This window comes from Delphinapterus leucas, chromosome 12 (assembly GCF_059928025.1).
Source record: "Delphinapterus leucas isolate spDelLeu-1000000601 "Yukka" chromosome 12, BTC_Dleu_Yukka2, whole genome shotgun sequence".
Classification (NCBI taxonomy): Eukaryota; Metazoa; Chordata; class Mammalia; order Artiodactyla; family Monodontidae; genus Delphinapterus; species Delphinapterus leucas.
Genome location: NC_143140.1, coordinates 56,819,778 through 56,839,235, shown reverse-complemented (window position 1 = coordinate 56,839,235; position 19,458 = coordinate 56,819,778). Strand labels below are relative to the sequence as shown.

Genomic DNA, 19,458 nt, shown 5'->3' with positions numbered 1-19,458 from the left:
TCATCCTTTTACTTTTAATCTATCTTTGTCATTATATTTAAAACGCACTTCTATAGATACCACATAACTGAGTCTTGTTTTTTTATCTAGTCTGACAGTCTGTCTTTTAATTGATTCTTGTCATTTAGAGTGATTTGATATGATTGGATTAGTATCTACCGTATTTGTTACTGTTTTCTGTTTTGCCTTTATTCTTCCTTTTTTGTGTGTGTTCTGCACTCTTTCTGCCATCTGTTATTTTTTTTTTCCATCGTGTGTTTTAATCTGTTTACATCTGGGAACATACTGTCTTTCTGATAATAGTCACACAAGACCAAGGTCTTTTCTTGGGTCACCGTTTAATCCTCACAGTGGCTAAGGAGGGGGCCTCTGTGGTCATCTTCATTATATAGATGGAGACTTTGAGGCTTGGATTTCGATAACTTTGATTTAGTATAAGAGAAGTGGTTTTTTTCTTTTTGACCTATTTTGCACTAATGAAAAATTTCTTTTCTTTGCTATACAAAAGTAACACATACTTTTGTAACTAAATTGAGAGGCAGCACTGAGTGAGGGTTAGTCACACGAGCCCTGGTTCAGACTACTTGGGTTCACATCCTAGCTCCACCGCTCAGTCATTCCTCACCTGTGAATTAGGGATAATCAGCACTACCTGACTCACAGGGCTGTCAACACTTTAAGCCAGTTACTACATGTGAGGCAGTAAGGGTTAGTTAGCTTTTAGTGTGTGCACATGTGCCTTATAAAAAGTGGGCTTGTGCCTTGTGTTCAAGTACTTAACACGTTTTGTAGAATGTAAGCTTTCTGAACTCCTACCTTTGAACAGAATAAATACATTTTCATAGTTGGTTGATAGCTTGGCTAGGTGGGGAGACTGGAAACATTGTTACATTGCCTTCCTGCATCCACTGTTGCCAAGTTCCATAGCTGAGTTTCTTTCTCAGGAGCCTTTTTTTAAAAAAATTTTTTTATAGTATCCACTACAAAGGAGTAAAGTGATGAACTTTATTTATTTATTTATTTTTGGCTGCATTGGGTCTTCGTTGCTGCATTGGCTTTCTCTAGTTGCGGTGAACGGGGGCTGCTCTTGCTTGCGGCGCGCGGGCTTCTCATTGCGATAGCTTGTTTTGTTGTGGAGCACAGGCTTCTAGGCGCATGGGCTTCAGTAGTTGTGTCTCGCGGGCTGTAGAGTGCAGGCTCAGTAGTTGTGACGCACGGGCTTAGTTGCTCCGCGGCATGTGGGATCTTCCCGGACCAGGGCTCGAACCCGTGTCCCCTGCATTGGCAGGTGGATTCTTAACCACTGTGCCACCAGGGAAGTCTCCAGGAGGTTTTTTTACCTCTGAAACTTTCCAGGACCTGATGTTTCTTGAGGGTATGACTCACGCTGGGCCTTTTTTCCTTTTCTCAGGCATTAGCTGGACAATGTTAGGGAGAGGACTTGCATTCTTTGGCACAGGGGACTTTGCTTCTGTTGTGAGTTTGATCACTTTCTCTGCTTCTGTGTTCTCTTTTTGGTGCTCCTGTGAATTGGATGTTGAATTTCCAGGTGTGATCCTCTGGGTCCCTTAGCTTTTCCCTCATAGTCCTGCCTTTTTGATCTTTTTCATTACGTAGGAGATGTTCTTGGATTTATTTTGATAGTGATTTTTACTTTCTAAGAATACTTGGTTTGATATGTTTTAAGCTTGTCAAATGGGCCAGGTTTTCCATGCCTGGCTTCCCAGATCCTGTAGTTTAGTTGGGGAGGGGCCCTTCTGGTCCAGAATGCTGACTTCAGCCCCTCTCGAACTCCCTGTCTAGTTGGGCACCTCATGGCTATCCTCAGCTATGCCTGGCTTCCAGCTCTGAGCCTCTTAGGCTTACCTTCTTCAGAGCAGCTTCGTCCGGTAGAGCTTTATGTGATGATGGTATGTTCTAGATCTGAACTGTCTAGTAACGTTACCACTAGACACTTATGGCTGTTGAGCACTTAACATATGGCTAGTGTGACAGAACTGAGTTGTAACTTTTACTTGCTTTTAAATTTAAAAAATTAAATGTGGTTAATGGCTATGGTATTCACCACTCTAGAGAATAAACCTCCAGTCTTTTGGCAGGATGGGGAATTGGGGCTATGGGTTGGGAGACCTTAGACTACTACTCCTGTGTTCAGCCCCACCTGCATCCTGCCCTGGGCTATTCTTGGTGCCTGAGATCTCTGGGCTTGGGCTGTGCCTTGCTTCTGCTCAGTTCTGCAGGTCTGCTTCTTCCTGGGCTGCTCCTCAGTTACCGCATGTCTCACTGCCGCTTTCCACCTCTAAGTCACTGCTGCCATCTTTTGGCTATTGTTCTTTCTTCTCTTTTCCATTGTGGGTTTATATCTCTTTATTTCTTGGTCCCTGTTTTTCTGGGGCTCGGTGGGGAGGGTGCTGAGATAAGCATGTGGTCTAATCTTCCATGAGTAATCCGTTTTCCTGATCTTCTGTTCTTATTTGCTGTGATATTCTTCCCAAATCACTCTCAGCCCAGTAGTTAGCCGTTCTTTTGTATTGCTTGAGTTCTCTTCTTTGGGTTCAGCTTTTCATGTTATTGGTTCTTTAAGACAAAATGGATGTAGACAAGGGCTCTGCCGCTTAGTTTTTATAAGTTGGGGAGTTTCCAGCTAGACCTTTCCTGAACAGGATTTTGATCAGCAGCTCTGTGTGGACCAGTGTGGTGAGTTGATTGGCAAATTTTCTCTGAGAGAATAAAGGCATTGCTGGGAATTTTCTATTATATTGAGGACATTTCAGATGCCAGAATTAAGAAGACTTTTATCTTAGGAGCTCACTTCTCTCTCTGGAGAAGCCTTCACTTTCCCTAAACATTTGTTCAGAATTTTGCCTTGGTATAAAAGCTGCTCATGCTTCTGAGGTGAGTGTGGGGCAGGGGCAGATCAGACTCCTCCCCACTTTGGGCCCCACTGCATTTGCTTACTCTGAGCTCAGAGCTCCATCATGGGCTCTCCTCTTCTGCATTCCAGGCAGGGTTTTTATACTGTGGGTTCCTCTGCCTCTGTAATCTGGAGCTGCTCCCTCCCTGTCTGCCTTCTTCCAGAAGTCTTTAAAACCTCTTTCTCTTCCCATTCTTGCCATTGTTCAGGGGTTTTCCCTTTTATACAACTGTATTCTTATTTTACTGGGCTCTCATGAGCAATGGGAGGCAGATGTGTATGGACACCTGCGTATACCTTCTTTGGCTTTAATTGAGCTGAGCATTTTATGATTCAGTCTCCTTCTTTCCTAGCATATCAATTATACTTTTCTTTTTCTTTCTTTTTAGTGGTTACCCTTACGTTTGTAATACATATTTACAGCTGAATTAGCTATAACTACTGGTATTAAACCTTCTTTCAAATAACACTATACCACTTAACAGGTAGTGCAAGAACCTTATAAGAATACTCGCAGCTCCTCCTTCCTATCCCTTATAACTTTGTTGTCATTTCACTATTCCATAGGTATAACCATCAAATACTTGTTTGCAATTATTATTCTGAAAAAACTTATCAGGTCAATTAGTAATACACGAAAAATTTGTATTCTTTATAAAGTACCTTATATACTAGGCTTTTTTAAATTTCAAAGTAGACTGCCCTAAAAATGGTATTGCTGGGTCAGAGCAGCATGTATATTTTATATTTCATGGGTACTACCAGATGATTTTCCAATGTTGTAGGATTTTACCTTCTTGCTGGCAGTGTGTGAGAAGCATGAAGAGTACCCTTCTTTCCATATTCTTGTCAAGACTACGTAATCAGTTTGACTATATTTTGGCAAGCTAATGGGTGAAAGACCTTGTTTTGATTCATATTGTCCAACTCTTGTTGTGTTTGAGCATCTCATTGCTCCTATGGAGATACGGTTTTTGGCTATTTCCATTTCTTTTTTTTTTTTTCAGTTTACTTTTTATTTTTAAAAATTTTATTGGAGTATAGTTGCTTTACAATGTTGTGTTAGTTTCTACTGTACAGCAAAGTGAATCAGCTATATGTATATATATATATATATATATATATATCCCCTGTCTTGGATTTTCTTCCTGTTTAGGTCACCACAGAGCACTGAGTAGAGTTCCCTGTGCTATGCAGTGGGTTCTCTATTTTATACATAGTATCAATAGTGTGTATATGTTAATCCCACTCTCCCAATTCATCCCACTTGCCCCTTTCACCCTTGGTATCCATACGTTTGTTCTCTACGTCTTTGTCTCTATTTATGCTTTGTAAATAAGATCGTCTATACCAATTTTTTCAGATTCCACATATATGTGTTAATGTACGATATTTGTTTTTCTCTTTCTGACTGATTTCACTCTCCATCCACATCTCTACAAATGACCCAACTTCGTTCCTTTTTATGGCGGAGTAATATTCCATTGTATGTGTGTACCGAATCTTCTTTATCCATTCCTCTGTTGATGGACATTTAGGTTGTTTCTACGCCCTGCCTATTGTAAATAGTGCTGCAGTGAACATTGGGGTGCATGTTTCTTTTTGAATTATGGTTTTCTCTGGGTATATGCCCAGTAGTGGGATTTCCGGGTCACATGGTAGTTCTATTTTAGTTTTTTTAAGGAACCTCCATACTGTTCTACATAGTGGCTGTATCAATTTACATTCCCACCAACAGTGAAAGAGGGTTCCCTTTTCTCCACACCCTTTCCAGCATTTATTGTTTGTAGATTTTGTGATGATGGCCATTCTGACTGGTGTGAGATGATATCTCATTGTAGTTTTGATTTGCATTCCTCTAATAATTAGTGATGTTGAGCATTTTTTCATGTGGTTGGCCATCTGTATGTCTTCTTTGGAGAAATGTCTATTTAGGTCTTCTGCCCATTTTTGGATTGGGTTGTTTGTTTTTTTGGTATTGAGCTGCATGAGCTGTTTGTATATTTTGGAGATTAATCCTTTGTCCATTGCTTCGTTTGCAAATATTTTCTCCCATTCTGAAGGTTGTCTTTTCATCTTGTATATGATTTCCTTTGCTGTGCAAAAGCTTTTAAGTCCCATTTGTTTGTTTTTGTTTTTATTTCTGTTACTCTAGGAGGTGGGTCAAAAAAGATCTTGCTGTGGTTTTTTTATGTCAAGGAGTGTTCTGCCTGTGTTTTCCTCTAAGAGTTTGATAGTGTCTGGCCTTACATTTAGGTCTTTAATCCATTTTGAGTTTATTTTTGTGTATGGTGTTAGGAAGTGTTCTAATTTCATTCTTTTACATGTAGCTGTCCAGTTTTCCCAGCACCAATTATCGAAGAGGCTGTCTTTTCTCCATTGTATATTCTGGCCTTCTTTGTCATAGATTAGGTGACCATTGGTGTGTGGTTTTATCTCTGGGCTTTCTATCCTGTTCCATTGATCTGTATTTCTGTTTTTGTGTCAGTACCATGTTGTCTCGATTACTGTAGCTTTGTAGTAGTCTGAAGTCAGGGAGCCTGATTCCTCCAGCTCCTTTTTTATTTTTTCTCAAGATTGCTTTTGCTATTCGAGGTCTTTTGTGTTTCCATACAAATTGTAAAATTTTTTGTTCGAGTTCTGTGAAAAATGCCATTGGTAATTTGATAGGGATTGCACTGAATCTGTAGATTGCTATGGGTAGTATAGTCATTTTCACAATATTGATTCTTCCAATCCAAGAGCATGGTATATCTCTCCATCTATTTGTTTTGTCTTTGATTTCTTTCATCAGTATCTTATATTTTTCTGCATGCAGGTCTTTTGCCTCCTTAGGTAGGTTTATTCCTAGGTATTTTATTCTTTTTGTTGCAGTGGTAAATGGTATTGTTTCCTTAATTTCTCTTTCTGACCTTTCATTGTTGGTATATAGGAATGATTCCTTTTCATAGCTTCAGCCCACTTTTTTAGTTTGATTTTTTTTTCACCGACTCTGAGTTACGTATACACACAGTGAACATGCAAAGCTTATTATAAAAAGTTCCTTCCTTGTTCTCCAGAGGCAGCTGCTTTTGGCTGCTTTAGATGTTTCCTTTAGAGCTTACATCTAGATCATTAAATAATGCACTTATAATACTTTTAGATTTTAGTTTAACGTATTATTCATTGACTTATTACAATGATTTATATCTCTCTCTCCTTATCTCCCCCAGCCCACCTGCATGTACACACTTAGTCTCTCCCTTCCCTCTATCAGTGCAATATAGTTGAGCCAATAGTCTTGGTTGGAATCATACTGTATCTACCCTACCATGAGAAACCTTCACAGCCCAGCCATATCATTACTTTCACAACTTGTTTTCTTTGGAGTTAGTTTTATTTCTTTTGTTGGCATTAATTTTCAGTGTACTTAACTTTCCTAACTAATTATATCTTCTCTCAGTATATTCACATGCTAGACAAATTCTATCAATTTTTATCAAAGACTTTTTTAGCCTTCTGATCTACTTTATTCAGACTAGTTCCTGGCTTGGTCTGGCGCATAGCTTTTATCCTTGTAATGACCTTTATCATCACTAGGATGACTTTTTCCCCACCGCCTCTGGAAGCTTTTCAGTCTTCTGTTGCCTGTTAGTATTCTGAAATTTTATGATGTTTCTTGGTGAAGTTCTATTCTTAACCTATTTGATGGACTTTTTTAATCTGAAGATTTATGTCTTTCAGTTTAAGAAAAATAGTTGGATTTCATTTCTTTTTTGTGTCTTTGTTTTTACATAATATGACTTTATTCATATGAAATGTGAAAAATAGACAAATTCATAGCAACAAAGTGAATTTGTGGTTGCTGGGGGCCAAAAGTTGGGGCAATGATCTTCTGTTTTCTCTTAAACTCTCATTGGGATTTAGACTTCCCTATCTGTTCTATGCGTTTTTGTTTTTTTTTTTTTTTTTTACTTTCTAGCAAATTGCCTCAGCTTGCTTTATTTTAAGCACTTCTACTGAAATTTTTATTTCTAGTTCTTTTTTAAGAGTACATTCTTACTCTACTGCCCTATTATTTTAATTTGTTTTTTATTTTATGTGAGTTTTAAAGGTTACTTTACATTTACAGTTATTACAAAATCTTGGCTGTATTCCGCATGTTGTACAGTGCATCCTTGAGCCTGTCTTACACCCAGTAGTTGTTTGTACCTCCCACTCTTCCACCCCTATATTGCCCCTCCCCCTCCCCACTGGTAACCACTAGTTCTCTTATCTGTGAGTCTGCTGCTTTTTTGTTATATTCACTAGTTGTATTTTTTAGATTCCACATATAAGTGATATCATACAGTATTTGTCTCTCTGTCTGACTTATTTCACTTAGGCTAATGCCCTCCAAGTCCATGGATATTGATGCAGATGGCAGAAGTTCATTTGTTTTTATGACTGAGTAGTATTCCACTGTATGTGTGTGTGTGTATATGTATACACACACATACCACATCTTCTTTATCTATTCATCTGTTGATGGACACTTAGGTTGCTTCCATTGTAAATAATGCTCCTATGAACACTGGGGTGCATATACCTTTTCAAATTAGTGTTTTTGTTTCTTTTGGATATATACTCAGGAGTGGAATTGCTGGGTTATATAGTAGTTTTATTTTTAATTTTTTTGAGAAACTCTGTATGGTTTTCTACAGTGGTTGCACCAATTTACATTTCCCACCAGCAGTGTTCCCTTTTCGCTACATCCTCTCATCTCTACATCCTAACATTTGTTATTTGTGTTCTTTCTGATGATAGCCATTCTTACAGGTGTGAGGTGAAATCTCATTGTGGTTTTGATTTGCATTTCCCTGTTGATTTAGCAGTGTTGAACATCTTTTCATGTGCCTATTGGCCATCTGCATTTTTTCTTTGGAAAATATGTCTATTCAGTTCTGCCCATTTTTTAATCTGGGTTTGGTTTGTTTTTGATGTTGAGTTGTATAAGCTGTTTATATATGTTGGATATTAACCCCTTATTGGTCATATCATTTACAAATATCTTCTCCCATTCAGTAGGCTGTCTTTCATTTTATTGATGGTTTCCTTTGCTGTGCAAAAAGCTGTTAAGTTTAATTAGGTCCCACTTGTTTATTTTTGCTTTTATTTCCTTTAGGAGATGGATCAAAAAAAATATTGCTATGATTTTATGTCCAAGAGTGTTCTTACTAGCATCCTATCCTTGTTTCATGAGTGTAAGTTCTTCTTACCTCTGTGAAGGTAATGAAGTTTTCATTTGTCATTTTATTTTTCTGTTCAAATAGACTTCTGTATTTGTTATCTTGGTCTCTGACTTTTTAAATCAGGTTTCTTCAAGTGTATTAAAGTTAGTAAAAAGCTGCTTGAAACTCATGCAGGGAAGTGTGACTTGTCACTTGTGGCCTTTGCTGAAGGGGAACCTTGCCATGGTATTGTTTGAGGAACCTTTAATGTAAGTATCTTTAGTCTTGTCTTTGTTCTGGTCAGAGTCCACGAAGAAGGCTCTTACAGTTAGCTGCCTGAAGAGAGTATAAGCCTAGTGAGAGAAGACCACTGAATGCAAAAGGTGATGGGTCTCAAGCTTTAGTATATAAAACTTGATTAAATCCTGTGCTGCTTGCTATCAGTTTTAATCTCTGCCTAACTTCCAAGAGGTACAGAGGTGACTACCTGGAATGTGAAAAGAACCTGGAGGTCAAATTCCTTCTTAAACTGAGTTTCAGGTATCTCTATTTTAAGTCCCACTTGTACCCCCAATTATAGAGATTTTTGGTGCCACCAATTTGAGTTTTTTGAGAGGTTCTATGAGATCATGTTGATTCCATTTTCTACACTGTGGCTGATCATTCAGTTTTTCTAGGCTCTGAATTATTCTTTTATTCTAGGTTCCAAACTTTGTTACTATCATATCCTTTTTTTTCTCCTTGTCCTTGATGGCTGCAAGAGCCTTCTGAAAATTTTGTTTACTTTTGCATTTTAATATCTCAGCAGGGAGCAGATGTGAATGTATGTGTTCAATCTGACATAGTTAACCTGGAAGTCTTTTTCTTATCCATATATAACAATTCTTTTAAAATTATGAAGACTAACCCTTTGTCATGAGTTCTAAGGTTTCTTTTTATTGTCCATCACTTCTCTATTTAAGTTTTTTTCTGCTATGTAGACATCCTTTAATTGTATGTAGTCGTTTTTCCCAATCATTATCCTTATGATTTCTAGATTTTTTTTTAAAGCGTCTCCCTCACGTTGAAGTTAAACAGATAAAGCATAAAACGTTAGAACTTCTTCTGAATCCTCATTGTGCAGTGGTGAAGAGTTTCTAACTTTATTAGCGAAAACCTGGATATATCTCAGATGTCCAACAGTAAGAGGCTAGTTCATTAAATTATGTTTATACAAAGGAGTACTTAGCAGCTGTAAAAAGGGGATGAGGAATTTTTTATGTACTGCTATAGAATTATCAGAATATATGAAGTAAAAAACAAAACAGAAGAATGTTTATAGAATGCTACCTTTTGTATAGTACGATGGAATATGAATAAATACAATTATATTTGCTTTTTCAAAAGGGAATGATAAAAGAATAAGCTAAAAAGTAATAGTTTTAGAGGAGGGGAAGAAGTATATGGATCGGGGGTATCGGTATGAGACATCTAGGATTATTCCTTGATTGTACCTAGGTTTAACTTGGGAATCATGTATCTGTTTCATATACTAAATGTTAAAGTTAAAAAGTAGAATTTAAAAAAATTCAAACAAATGGAAATAAGTGAACTTAACTACCAAACAGTCAAGTTAGTGATATACCCATGCAGAGAAAAGCAGTTCAGTCAGATTAGGTCACTTGAAGTACATTGCTTTTAGGTATCATCTTTTAGTCCTACAGGTGCTCATATAATTGCCCAGTTTTCGAAAAAAGTTCTTGATGAAGATATTTCTATTTTTCCTGGATCGGAAATGTTTCCTGCGGTTAAAGGAGCTTTTACTTCTGTGTGTCGTCAAATATATGGTACATGTGAAGGCTTGCAGGTTTTAATTCCTTATAGTTTGCATGAATCTATAGCAAAGGCATGGAAGAAGGTAAGTATTTTCAAACTTTTTTTCTTCTCTTCAAATCTTTATTTCAAATACGGTCACTATTGTAATATCATACTACAGTTAAAATATTTTACTGTAGCAAATATGACGACTTTAGCACCACAGTAGTCCAGGGGACATAATGCTTTCTTATTTGGCACAACATGACTTCAGTACATCCTCTCCCCATAGCACAAAGCTCTACGACCTAACTGGGCACTACAAAGTCTTTTCTTCTGAAAGGAGAGCCTTTGAATAAATTGTCTCTGCATAGACTGACCCTTTGGAAGTTATTTCTGAGCAATTTTTACAGATACCTGGGTTTTTGTTGCATACACTGGAGATCATAATGTAGCAACAGTCAAATATAGTATATATGACATATAGTATATGGCAATATCTTCCCCCCACCCCATTTATATGCTTCATTTATGAAATACTTTACATTATAGTTAAGAATCAAATAACTTAAAATTTGCAGGTAATTTAATTTTTAATTACATTGAGTCAAATATAAAAATGTTGCATGAGAGCTTATGAATAACACTATCAGTAAAAAAAAAAAAATGTAAATTTGTTATATTTTAGACAAGTTTTCTATCAGAAAGAATTCCTACTCCAGTACAGGGTTCTGATTCTGTTTCTTCGAAAAGCCAGGAATCCCAGAACATGTAAGTAAATCTGTTTTTTCACATTTGCTGAAATAATTTCAAAATGGGAAATGTAATAGAATACTGTGGCAAAAACATTTTATAGGAAGCTAGATGTATATATATAATATATAGGTTCAAGGAAAAGTACACCTAGGAGGAACCTTCGCAATCATATATACTTGTACCTTTTAAAAGAAGAAAAAATAGCAATATTTATTATACTTCAACCTGTATTTACATTTTGGGTTAGGAAATGTGACATGTTGTAGTGTTTCCAGAAAACTTGGAGAATTACCAAATACTAAAATTGGAAATTCAGTAGAAGTAGAATGTTTTCAAATGCCAGTGAAGTCCATTTACATTTAAACTATAACTTTCCAAAATGTGTGGGGTACATTTTAGATTTTGGCATTGTAGAATTATTTAAATCAGTATTTATAGTAATTTTTTAATTTAGATGTTTCCATGTTGTTTTCACAAATATCAGTAGGATATGGAGTCAGATTAATGGGGAATATATATATATATTTTAAATTAAGATCTGGTGATGTATTCCTGGAGTCTCTTTTTAATTTAGTGTTGGCATAATCTACAAAGATAATTAGAACTTTAAGTGATGTTTAGTTAAGAGAAATTTAAAAAGTCACCATTTTTCTTTAGGTAGGCATAGTTTAACTCAAAAACAAAAAAGTCAAACAAAGCCTTTTACATTTCCTTAATGATGTAATCGTTCAACAAATAGTTAATTTTCTAAAAATCAGTTATAGTTTTTTTTTCTGATATAGTTGTGAAACTTAAATCAACTGCCATCTTTTTCTTTGCATGAGGGGGTGAGTAACAATGTTGCTGCAATTCATTTTTCAGGTAATTTCTAGGTCTGTTTTCTTCGATCTGTGATTTATTGTTTTCATTCATGCATTCATTTTCTACTCATTCATTCAGCCATTTATTGGACCAAGTACTTTGCTGAGTTCTGAGTATACCTATACACCTTAGAGAACTTATTGTGTAGTGTAAAATACAAATAAGTTAATACAGTGCGTCAATGTAGCATGCTAAATTTATGATAGGGGGTCATTCAGGGTCCTTTGGGAGGTAACTTGGGGAAATCTTTCCCCAAGAAGCAGTTATTAAACTAAGTTAAAATGGATACATGGATATTAACTGTCTAAAAAGGGGAGAACATTATTTCGGGTGGAAGAGATAGTGTGGTCAACAGACTAGCAGTGAGAGAGAACATAGTCAACGTATTTAACACGTTTTACTGTCAGTAATATTTTTAGATTCTGATGTTAGAGTCTGAGGGAACTAATAAATTATATGTCACTCCTTCTCTCCTGTGTTGTAAACCAATTAATAGAGATAAAGAAGTCAAGGAAATCAAAACACTGAATAACATAGGCTTCCCAAGATCAGAAGAATTAGACAGATTTACCCTTCTTTCACTATCAGCAGTGGATAGGCTTCCATCACCCCCAGAGGCAGAGCTTACAAAGATCAAGCTTAACCATGTAGTAGAACCAAGCAGACTGTGTTCTTCCTACAGGTAGCTGGGTCACAAAGAAGTGGTGGACTGGGGGACTGGCATTGCCTAGCCAATCATGCTTAGGTCATCCTACAAATTTCCTAAGTCCCTTCTTCAGTGGGGAGGAGTGAGTGATTAGGTGGAGAGAGGCAAGCAGTGTTAAACTGGGGAATGTGCTCCATGTGTAAACTTGATGCTAGAGGAAAAGGAGGTTCCTTCAGTATCTGATATTACTGTCTTAGAAACAAAGGTTTAATAGTTTTTGATAAAATAGAACTGTTTTCATTTTTGTCATCAAAATCAAATGATCTCATGGAGTTGTTGAATATCTTCTGCATTGATTGAAAAGTTGGTATGAGATGGGCATTATTTGTTCCATTGTAGTTTGGTAAAACTTGAGCACAAAATCATTTTGGCCAGTTAACTAGACTAGCTTGTCTCCAGCATGTAGCAGGTGCTTGATAGCTTGGTTGAATTAGTGAATGAATAACACTTCTCCTACCACCAGGCACTAGTTTCTAAATAAGGACAGTGATGGTAAGACTGAGATCTTAGTCTTACTGAGTAGGGTAAAATGAAGAGTAAGTTGTTATAATCTGACAGGCTAATGTTAGGCATTTTGATCTTACTTTCTGACAGTATATGTTGGAGATTTCCTCTCCGTCCTTTCATTTATTGGTGCTTACAATACTGTAGAGAAGATAGAAGCTGCTTTGTAGTCATCATAGGGTATGTCTTAAATCTAGACTTTGAAATGCAACCCCAGATGAAATTTCTACGAGGCTAGTTTGATATTGGTGATTGCAGTGACAGCAAATTACTTAGGGGCCATCCTTAGGGTGATTGTAGAGAAGAATGTAATCACAAAAAAACCAATGATGCCCAACCTGCCCCAACCAATTACCAAGGGACCTTTGGTAAAACTAGATGCTGAAGTAACGGGGGAATCTTTGATCTGCAAAAACAGCCTATGATCCCAAAGAAATAAACACCTAAAGCTTAATTGCCATGGGAGTGTCTATTCTATACACTCTATAATATCTAACCATTCAAAAAATGGAGTTCTCATAAGCTAATTAAGCAGTGTGATCGTTGCCTGTTGTCCTAGGGGGAAGGGTTCTCCAAGGATGATAAACAAATTCAGTAGCTTAGATCTTCCTTCTGTTTTGAAACATTGAGTGTCTTCACTATAATTTGAAGGGAGAATTAAATGCTAGGTTAATAGGAGAAACGGTAAGCTAAAGTATATTAACTTTCTCAGAATTATATGACACAACCTGTAAGTTTTTTACCTGTGTTTTTTCTTGGAGGGAGTCAGGGTAGACTTTTTAAAAATAATTTCTTTAATGGCTAATAGTTCATTCAAGGTTTTTATCTCTGCTTGAGCGACTTTTGCTATATTTTCTAAAAAACGTATTTTTTTAATCAATATTTACTTTTTTGGTGTTAATTTGTACAAAGTATTCTTGTGATGTTAAAAAAAATTCTTTACCTGTAGTTATTTCTCATTTTTTGATTCTTAGTATTTTTTGCTGCCCCCCCCCACCAATTTATTTTCATTAGTTTATGCAAAGACCAGTTTTTGATTTTGCTAATGTTCTCTTTCCCTCTCTATCTTCTCTCCTTCCCTCACTTTAGTAGTACAGGAAAACAAGTGAAAGGGGATTGAGAATGGATATTAAAAGAAGGAATCTACATCAGCCATTCTAACTTTAATACATTTTGATATGTAGTACTTTCATTATTAAGCTCTTATAAATATTGAGAAATTTCTATCTTGATTTTACTCTTTAAATCCATGAAATATTTGGAATACATTTAAGTTTCCAAACGTAGTTTGTTTGTTTTTTACTACTATATTTTACTGTTGACTTCTAATTCATTTCTGTTCTTTTCAGAAAATATAGATTGCATAATATGTATCCTCTTAGGTTGGTTGAGATTTTGTGTTGTAGTACAGGGTCAATCAAAACAAAAATCTGTCCTTGCTTGAAAAGACTATTTTATGTTTTTTATTGGAAGTAGAGATATTCTAAGTTTTTAATATTTCCACCAATATTTTGTTTTGTCTGCATATGTATAATCATTCACTATAAAAGTTGATTTGTCCATTTCTCTTTGTAATTCTGGGGTTTTGTTTTACATATATTTTATGCTATTAGGAACATAATTCACTGTTTCTTGGGAACTTTTTATTATATAGTATTTCATTACTGCTTTGCCTTAAGTTTTATCCTGTATGTTACCAATATTGCTAAATATACTTGGCTTTAGTTAGTATTTGCAGAGTACATGAGTTAAGAATGTGTCTGATAGCAGATAGCTCAGTAAGACTTTCTTTTTCTCATAAAGCAAAAAGTCTCATGGAATACTATCCAGGCATTGACTTACTGATGTGGTTTGAGACCCAGCCTCCTCTTCTTTTTCGTTATTAATGTTTTTTTGGGGGGGGTTTTGCCCTCAAGTTTGCACTTTTGAAGAGGAAAAAGGTTGTAGAGACAAATGGCTTCTTTTCATGATGCTTTGTCTTTTATTTAGGAAAGAAATCTCTTCTCATTAACATTTTTGTGAACATCTTACTGGATTTGCTGTATGGCCACTTCTTGCTGGATGGGAGTTGATAAAAAAGGAGTTTAGATGGAGGTTGGGTCAGCCTGTTAACACAAAGTACATTTTTCATCTCTTTATTTCCTATCATTCAGAGCAGTAAATTTTGAATTTTTATCCAGTCTGATAATCTCTATTTTTTACTAGATGAATTGAAGTTTTTTACATTTTTGCAATGCTAATATTTGGGGCTTATTTTTCTTATTTTGTACTTTCTATTTTTATTCTATTTTCTTTGCTTTTCTCCCTTTATTGCCTAATCTTAGATCAATAAATTTTATCCTGTTTTTCCCTTGGTTTTGACTTTATAAGTCACTGTTCTGTTTCTTTTTTTAAGTGGTTGTTCCTAAATTCTCAATATACATATTTAACCATATGTTTTCCTAAGAAAGTAAGAAGTAATTGGGTATTTATATCATGTTTTGAAAAGCATTATGGAGTTTAGCATACTTTGACCAGTTGCTGCTCCTCTAAATACTCCATGACTGTCTTGTTATAGTTATCCAGAATTTTCGTTTTATATTTTTTAATCACCTGATTTATTTCTTCACACAGATATTACATTTTTTGACATGTTTATTATTTTAGGCCATTTGTTGAAACTTGTAGGCCGTTCTTTCTGATAAGCTCACTTTTTTCGCTAATAAGTTTCTAAATATAGTTATCCTTTAATTGTTCTTAAGGGTTTGAGGGTAGTAAACTGTCCTTATCTTTCTGTGTCTGATAGTAGCTATTCTCCTTCCAGCCCACACAAACCACCCCCACCCTGTCCACAGCTTTTGAGGGCTCACATTCTCTCTCCTCTAAATGGTAGTTTATCTGGGTATCAAAGTTTTGATAGACAATCATTTCTTATTGTTATTTGAGGCTTTACTCCACTGTCTTCTAGAATAAGTAGTAACTGATAAGCCTGTTAGTATAATCACTTTTATTTTATAGGTCATATCTTTTCTCTCTCATAGCTTTTAATTTCTTTTTGGGGATGTTTGCTATTTCTGTGTGATTTAAGTTTATCCTGCTTGGTACTTTTTTTTTTTAATTTTTATTTTATTTTGGAGTATAGTTGATTGGTACTTTGAATGTTCTTTTGATTGATAGACTGGAGTGGCATCTTTCTTCAAATCTAGAAAATTCTTAGTATTTTTCAAATATTTCTTCAATTCTCTTGAAGCTTTTACTAGATGTATTTGAAAACTTATAGTATGTTCTGTCTCATCTGTTTTCTCAAACATTTATTTCTTATCTAGCTACCATTCAATTCAATAATTCTTTGTGGCTGAGAGTTTTCCCATTTGCTTTTTTAAATTAATTAGTTTTTGGCTGTGTTGGGTCTTCGTTGCTGCGCGCGGGCTTTCTCATTGCGGCGAGTGGGGGCTCCTCTTCGTTGGGGTGCACGGGCTTCTCATTGCGGTGGCTTCTCTTGTTGTGGAGCATGGGCTCTAGGTGTGCAGGCTTCAGTAGCTGTGGTATGCAGGCTCAGTAGTTGTGGTGCATGGGCTTAGTTGCTCTGCGGCATGTGAGATCTTCCTGGACTAGGGCTCAAACCCGTGTCCCCTGCATTGGCAGGCAGATTCTTATCCACTGCGCTACCAGGGAAGTCCCTCCATTTGCTTTTTAAGTGGGTTTTTAAACAAATACTTCCAAGATTTCTAATGGGTTTTTAAAAAAAATATCTACCTGTTTTTCATTTCTGCTTTTTGCTTCAGTTTTAATGGAAGATTAAAATATTTCCTTTGAGTATCATAAATAAAGCTAGTCATTATTTCTAAATTATTTCAGCTGGAATGGATTCATTTAACAAATGTTGATTCTGCTGGCTCTTATCTTTAGATGTCTTTTGAAGTTTGATTTCAAGTGCATTTAAAAATGAGTCTTTTTTTCCTTCACTACTTTCCTCCCTTCTGCCCTCCCTCATTTCCCCCACTTTCTATTTCTATATTCATTCTTCCCTGTCCAGCAGTTTTATGTTTTTTTCTTTTACCCCTATGTTTTAAATAAACATTGTATTGGCATTTTGAGGCTCCTGTCAGTGATGATGAGGATACTGCATATACTGTTAAAAGTTAGAAGATGAGGGCTTCCCTGGTGGCACAGTGGTTGAGAGTCCGCTTGCCGATGCAGGGGACACGGGTTCGTGCCCTGGTCTGGGAAGATCCCACATGCCGCGGAGCGGCTGGGCCCGTGAGCCATGGCCGCTGAGCCTGTGCGTCTGGAGCCTGTGCTCCACAACGGGAGAGGCCACAAAAGGGAGAGGCCTGCGTACCGCAAAAAAAAAAAAAAAAAAAAAAAAGTTAGAAGATGAATTGATTATCTGCTCATTTCTAGAAATGAAGCTTTCTCTGTATCTTCAAGTCTCCCTAGGCTTATGGCTTGTCAAAAGCCCCAATTTTAGTCAGTTTTATACATATATAAGTATTTTGTTTATATATTTATGTATATAAATTATATATTTTAATTAAACATATATTATTTTTAGTAGTCTTACCCAGTCATGAATCTTAAGCAGTGAGCTTACTGCTGGTCATACATCTCATATGCAACTCTTTGAGTCCTTTATATCCTTTTGGAGCCAAATTTGGTTTCCATTGCTTGCATTTGCCTCAGAACTAGTCCTACTTCTTTGTCCAAGGGATATATATTTTGTGTTTGAACATAGTTATGTCTTTGGCCATTGCTGTGTGATCACTGATCGATATGTGTCGGCATGTACTGATTGTTCCTTTTCTAATCAGAAAAGTTCTGGATTTCAAATCTCTTACCAGTTTCAAAACATACTTCTGAAACTTCCTTGGGCAAAAAAAGGCACACTTTTCCATGCTCTGTTTCACTGTGCATATAAACATTTGATTTTGACCTATTTTAATATCCAGGTTTTTTTTTCTAGGCAAGTAGGAATATCCAGTAGGGTGGGTAGAACATTTTCTCTTACACCTGATACTTCAGATGAAGTGCTGATATCCTCTCCTGTGTTTCCAAATTGCTAGCTCTGACTCTCCTGTTTACTGTGTGTCTTCTGAATGTTTCAAGTTGTTTTCTTTGTCCTTTCTTTTTCTCTGGAGAATGTTACTGGCCTTTTAGAATTATTTTGAGAAAAAATGTTATTCTCCAAAAGTAAGACTAAGAACCAATGACAATAAAGATAAAATGCCTGATATGCTTTAGAAAGTCAGAAGACAGATACTCCGTAATAAAAAGAAAGTATAGAAATAATGGAGAGTCGGGGCTTGGGGAATCCAGGCACAGCAGAATTATAATAGGAAAACAGAATGAAATTAAGACCTGGTTGAGAGAATCTAGGTGTAATGAAAATGCTGACATGTTCAGTTAATACTTGATTCATTTAGTGAAGGAAAATTATTGGATAGAAGAAATAAAAAAAACAACTCACTGTCAAGGAAACCATGATGTTTATCTTACTTTTAAACATTTGAGTACTTTGTAGCCAATGTGTACTCTATAAATTTAATTGTTAGTAGTATTAAGCTGTTTTTTGTTGTTGTTGTTTTCAGTTTTGAGTACAATAAAGACGTTCATACCTTTCTTTTTACCTGTTTCAGTATGGCTTGGGAAGAGAATTTGTTAGACGATTTACTAAATTTTGCTGCCACTCCCAAAGGACTACAACTTCTTCAAAGAACAGGTGCCATCAATGAATGTGTGACATTTATGTTCAGCCAATATGCAAAAGAATTACAGGTGCGAATTACCATCTGCCACAGGCAAAAGGAACTTTCCTTTCTGTAAAAGCCATTAAGAACATTATTCTGTTTTCTTTGTGTGAAGAGATTATTAAACCTCAATTAAAAAACCATATAGCATTGTAATATTTAACGATATTTTTTCAGGAAAGCTTTAGAGAGCTGATGTTGGTATCTGTGAGTATTTTACAGGCTGAAACAACTGGATGAAATTGAAAAACTCAGTTAATCATCTAGATGTTTTATAAATATGATATCAAACATCTGGCTATACTAAAACTCGGTGGAATTCCAGGAGAAAAACCTTTTGGGTCTAAGTGTATGTGTCATTGGGAGTTTGGGGTTCACATTTTGGAAGAAATAAATATATTTGTAGAGGGGTTTTGTTATTGGTACTGTTAAATAAAATTTACTATAAATTTAGCCCTTTATCAGACAGAGATCTTTGAGGTATATTCATTTTGCTGTTACAGTAAATATCCCTAGATGTCAGGGCTTCTTAGGATCATAGATATGCTTTTAAAAGTGTTTCCTTTATCTCTGGAAGCTATTGTTTCTTGATGTTCAGACTTCTTATTGTAGCCTAGCAGAAGGGGCTAGGGTCTCTTGGGGATCTTTTTTTTTATAAGAGCACTAATTCCATTTGTGAGCACTCTCTACCTTCACAACCTAATAGCCTCCCAAAGGCCCCACTTCCTACCATTACTTCCAGGGCTTAGGATTTCAACATAGGAATTTTGAGAAGAGATAGACATTCAGATTATAGCAAATATAGAAGGTTTTCAGGCTTTTAGTTTACATAAATTGTGTTTTGATCTGCTGGTGAATTTGAATTTCTCCTTGTGTACTAGTTAACCATTTGGGTTTCCCTTTTTTTTTCTTTCCATTTTTGAAAATATTCAAGTGACTGAGAGAGATTTTTCTTTCTCATTCAGATTCTTGAGACCATGTAGACATAGCTTTTTACTGTTGTGATAA

The 19,458-nt window shown here is 35.9% G+C and overlaps 1 protein-coding gene across 4 annotated transcripts in view; it reads left to right on the top strand.

Moving 5' to 3' along the window:
- The window catches only part of TBC1D32 (TBC1 domain family member 32), a 193,854-nt gene that overhangs the window by 58,122 nt on the left and 116,274 nt on the right, over positions 1-19,458 (top strand). For all 4 annotated transcript variants that reach the window (XM_089921967.1, XM_089921968.1, XM_022555523.2 and 1 more), the window contains 3 exons: positions 9,799-10,000; positions 10,586-10,668; positions 18,340-18,478. In XM_089921967.1, coding sequence (XP_089778093.1) covers positions 9,799-10,000; positions 10,586-10,668; positions 18,340-18,478 — 424 coding nt within the window. The remainder of the gene's footprint in view (positions 1-9,798; positions 10,001-10,585; positions 10,669-18,339; positions 18,479-19,458) is intronic.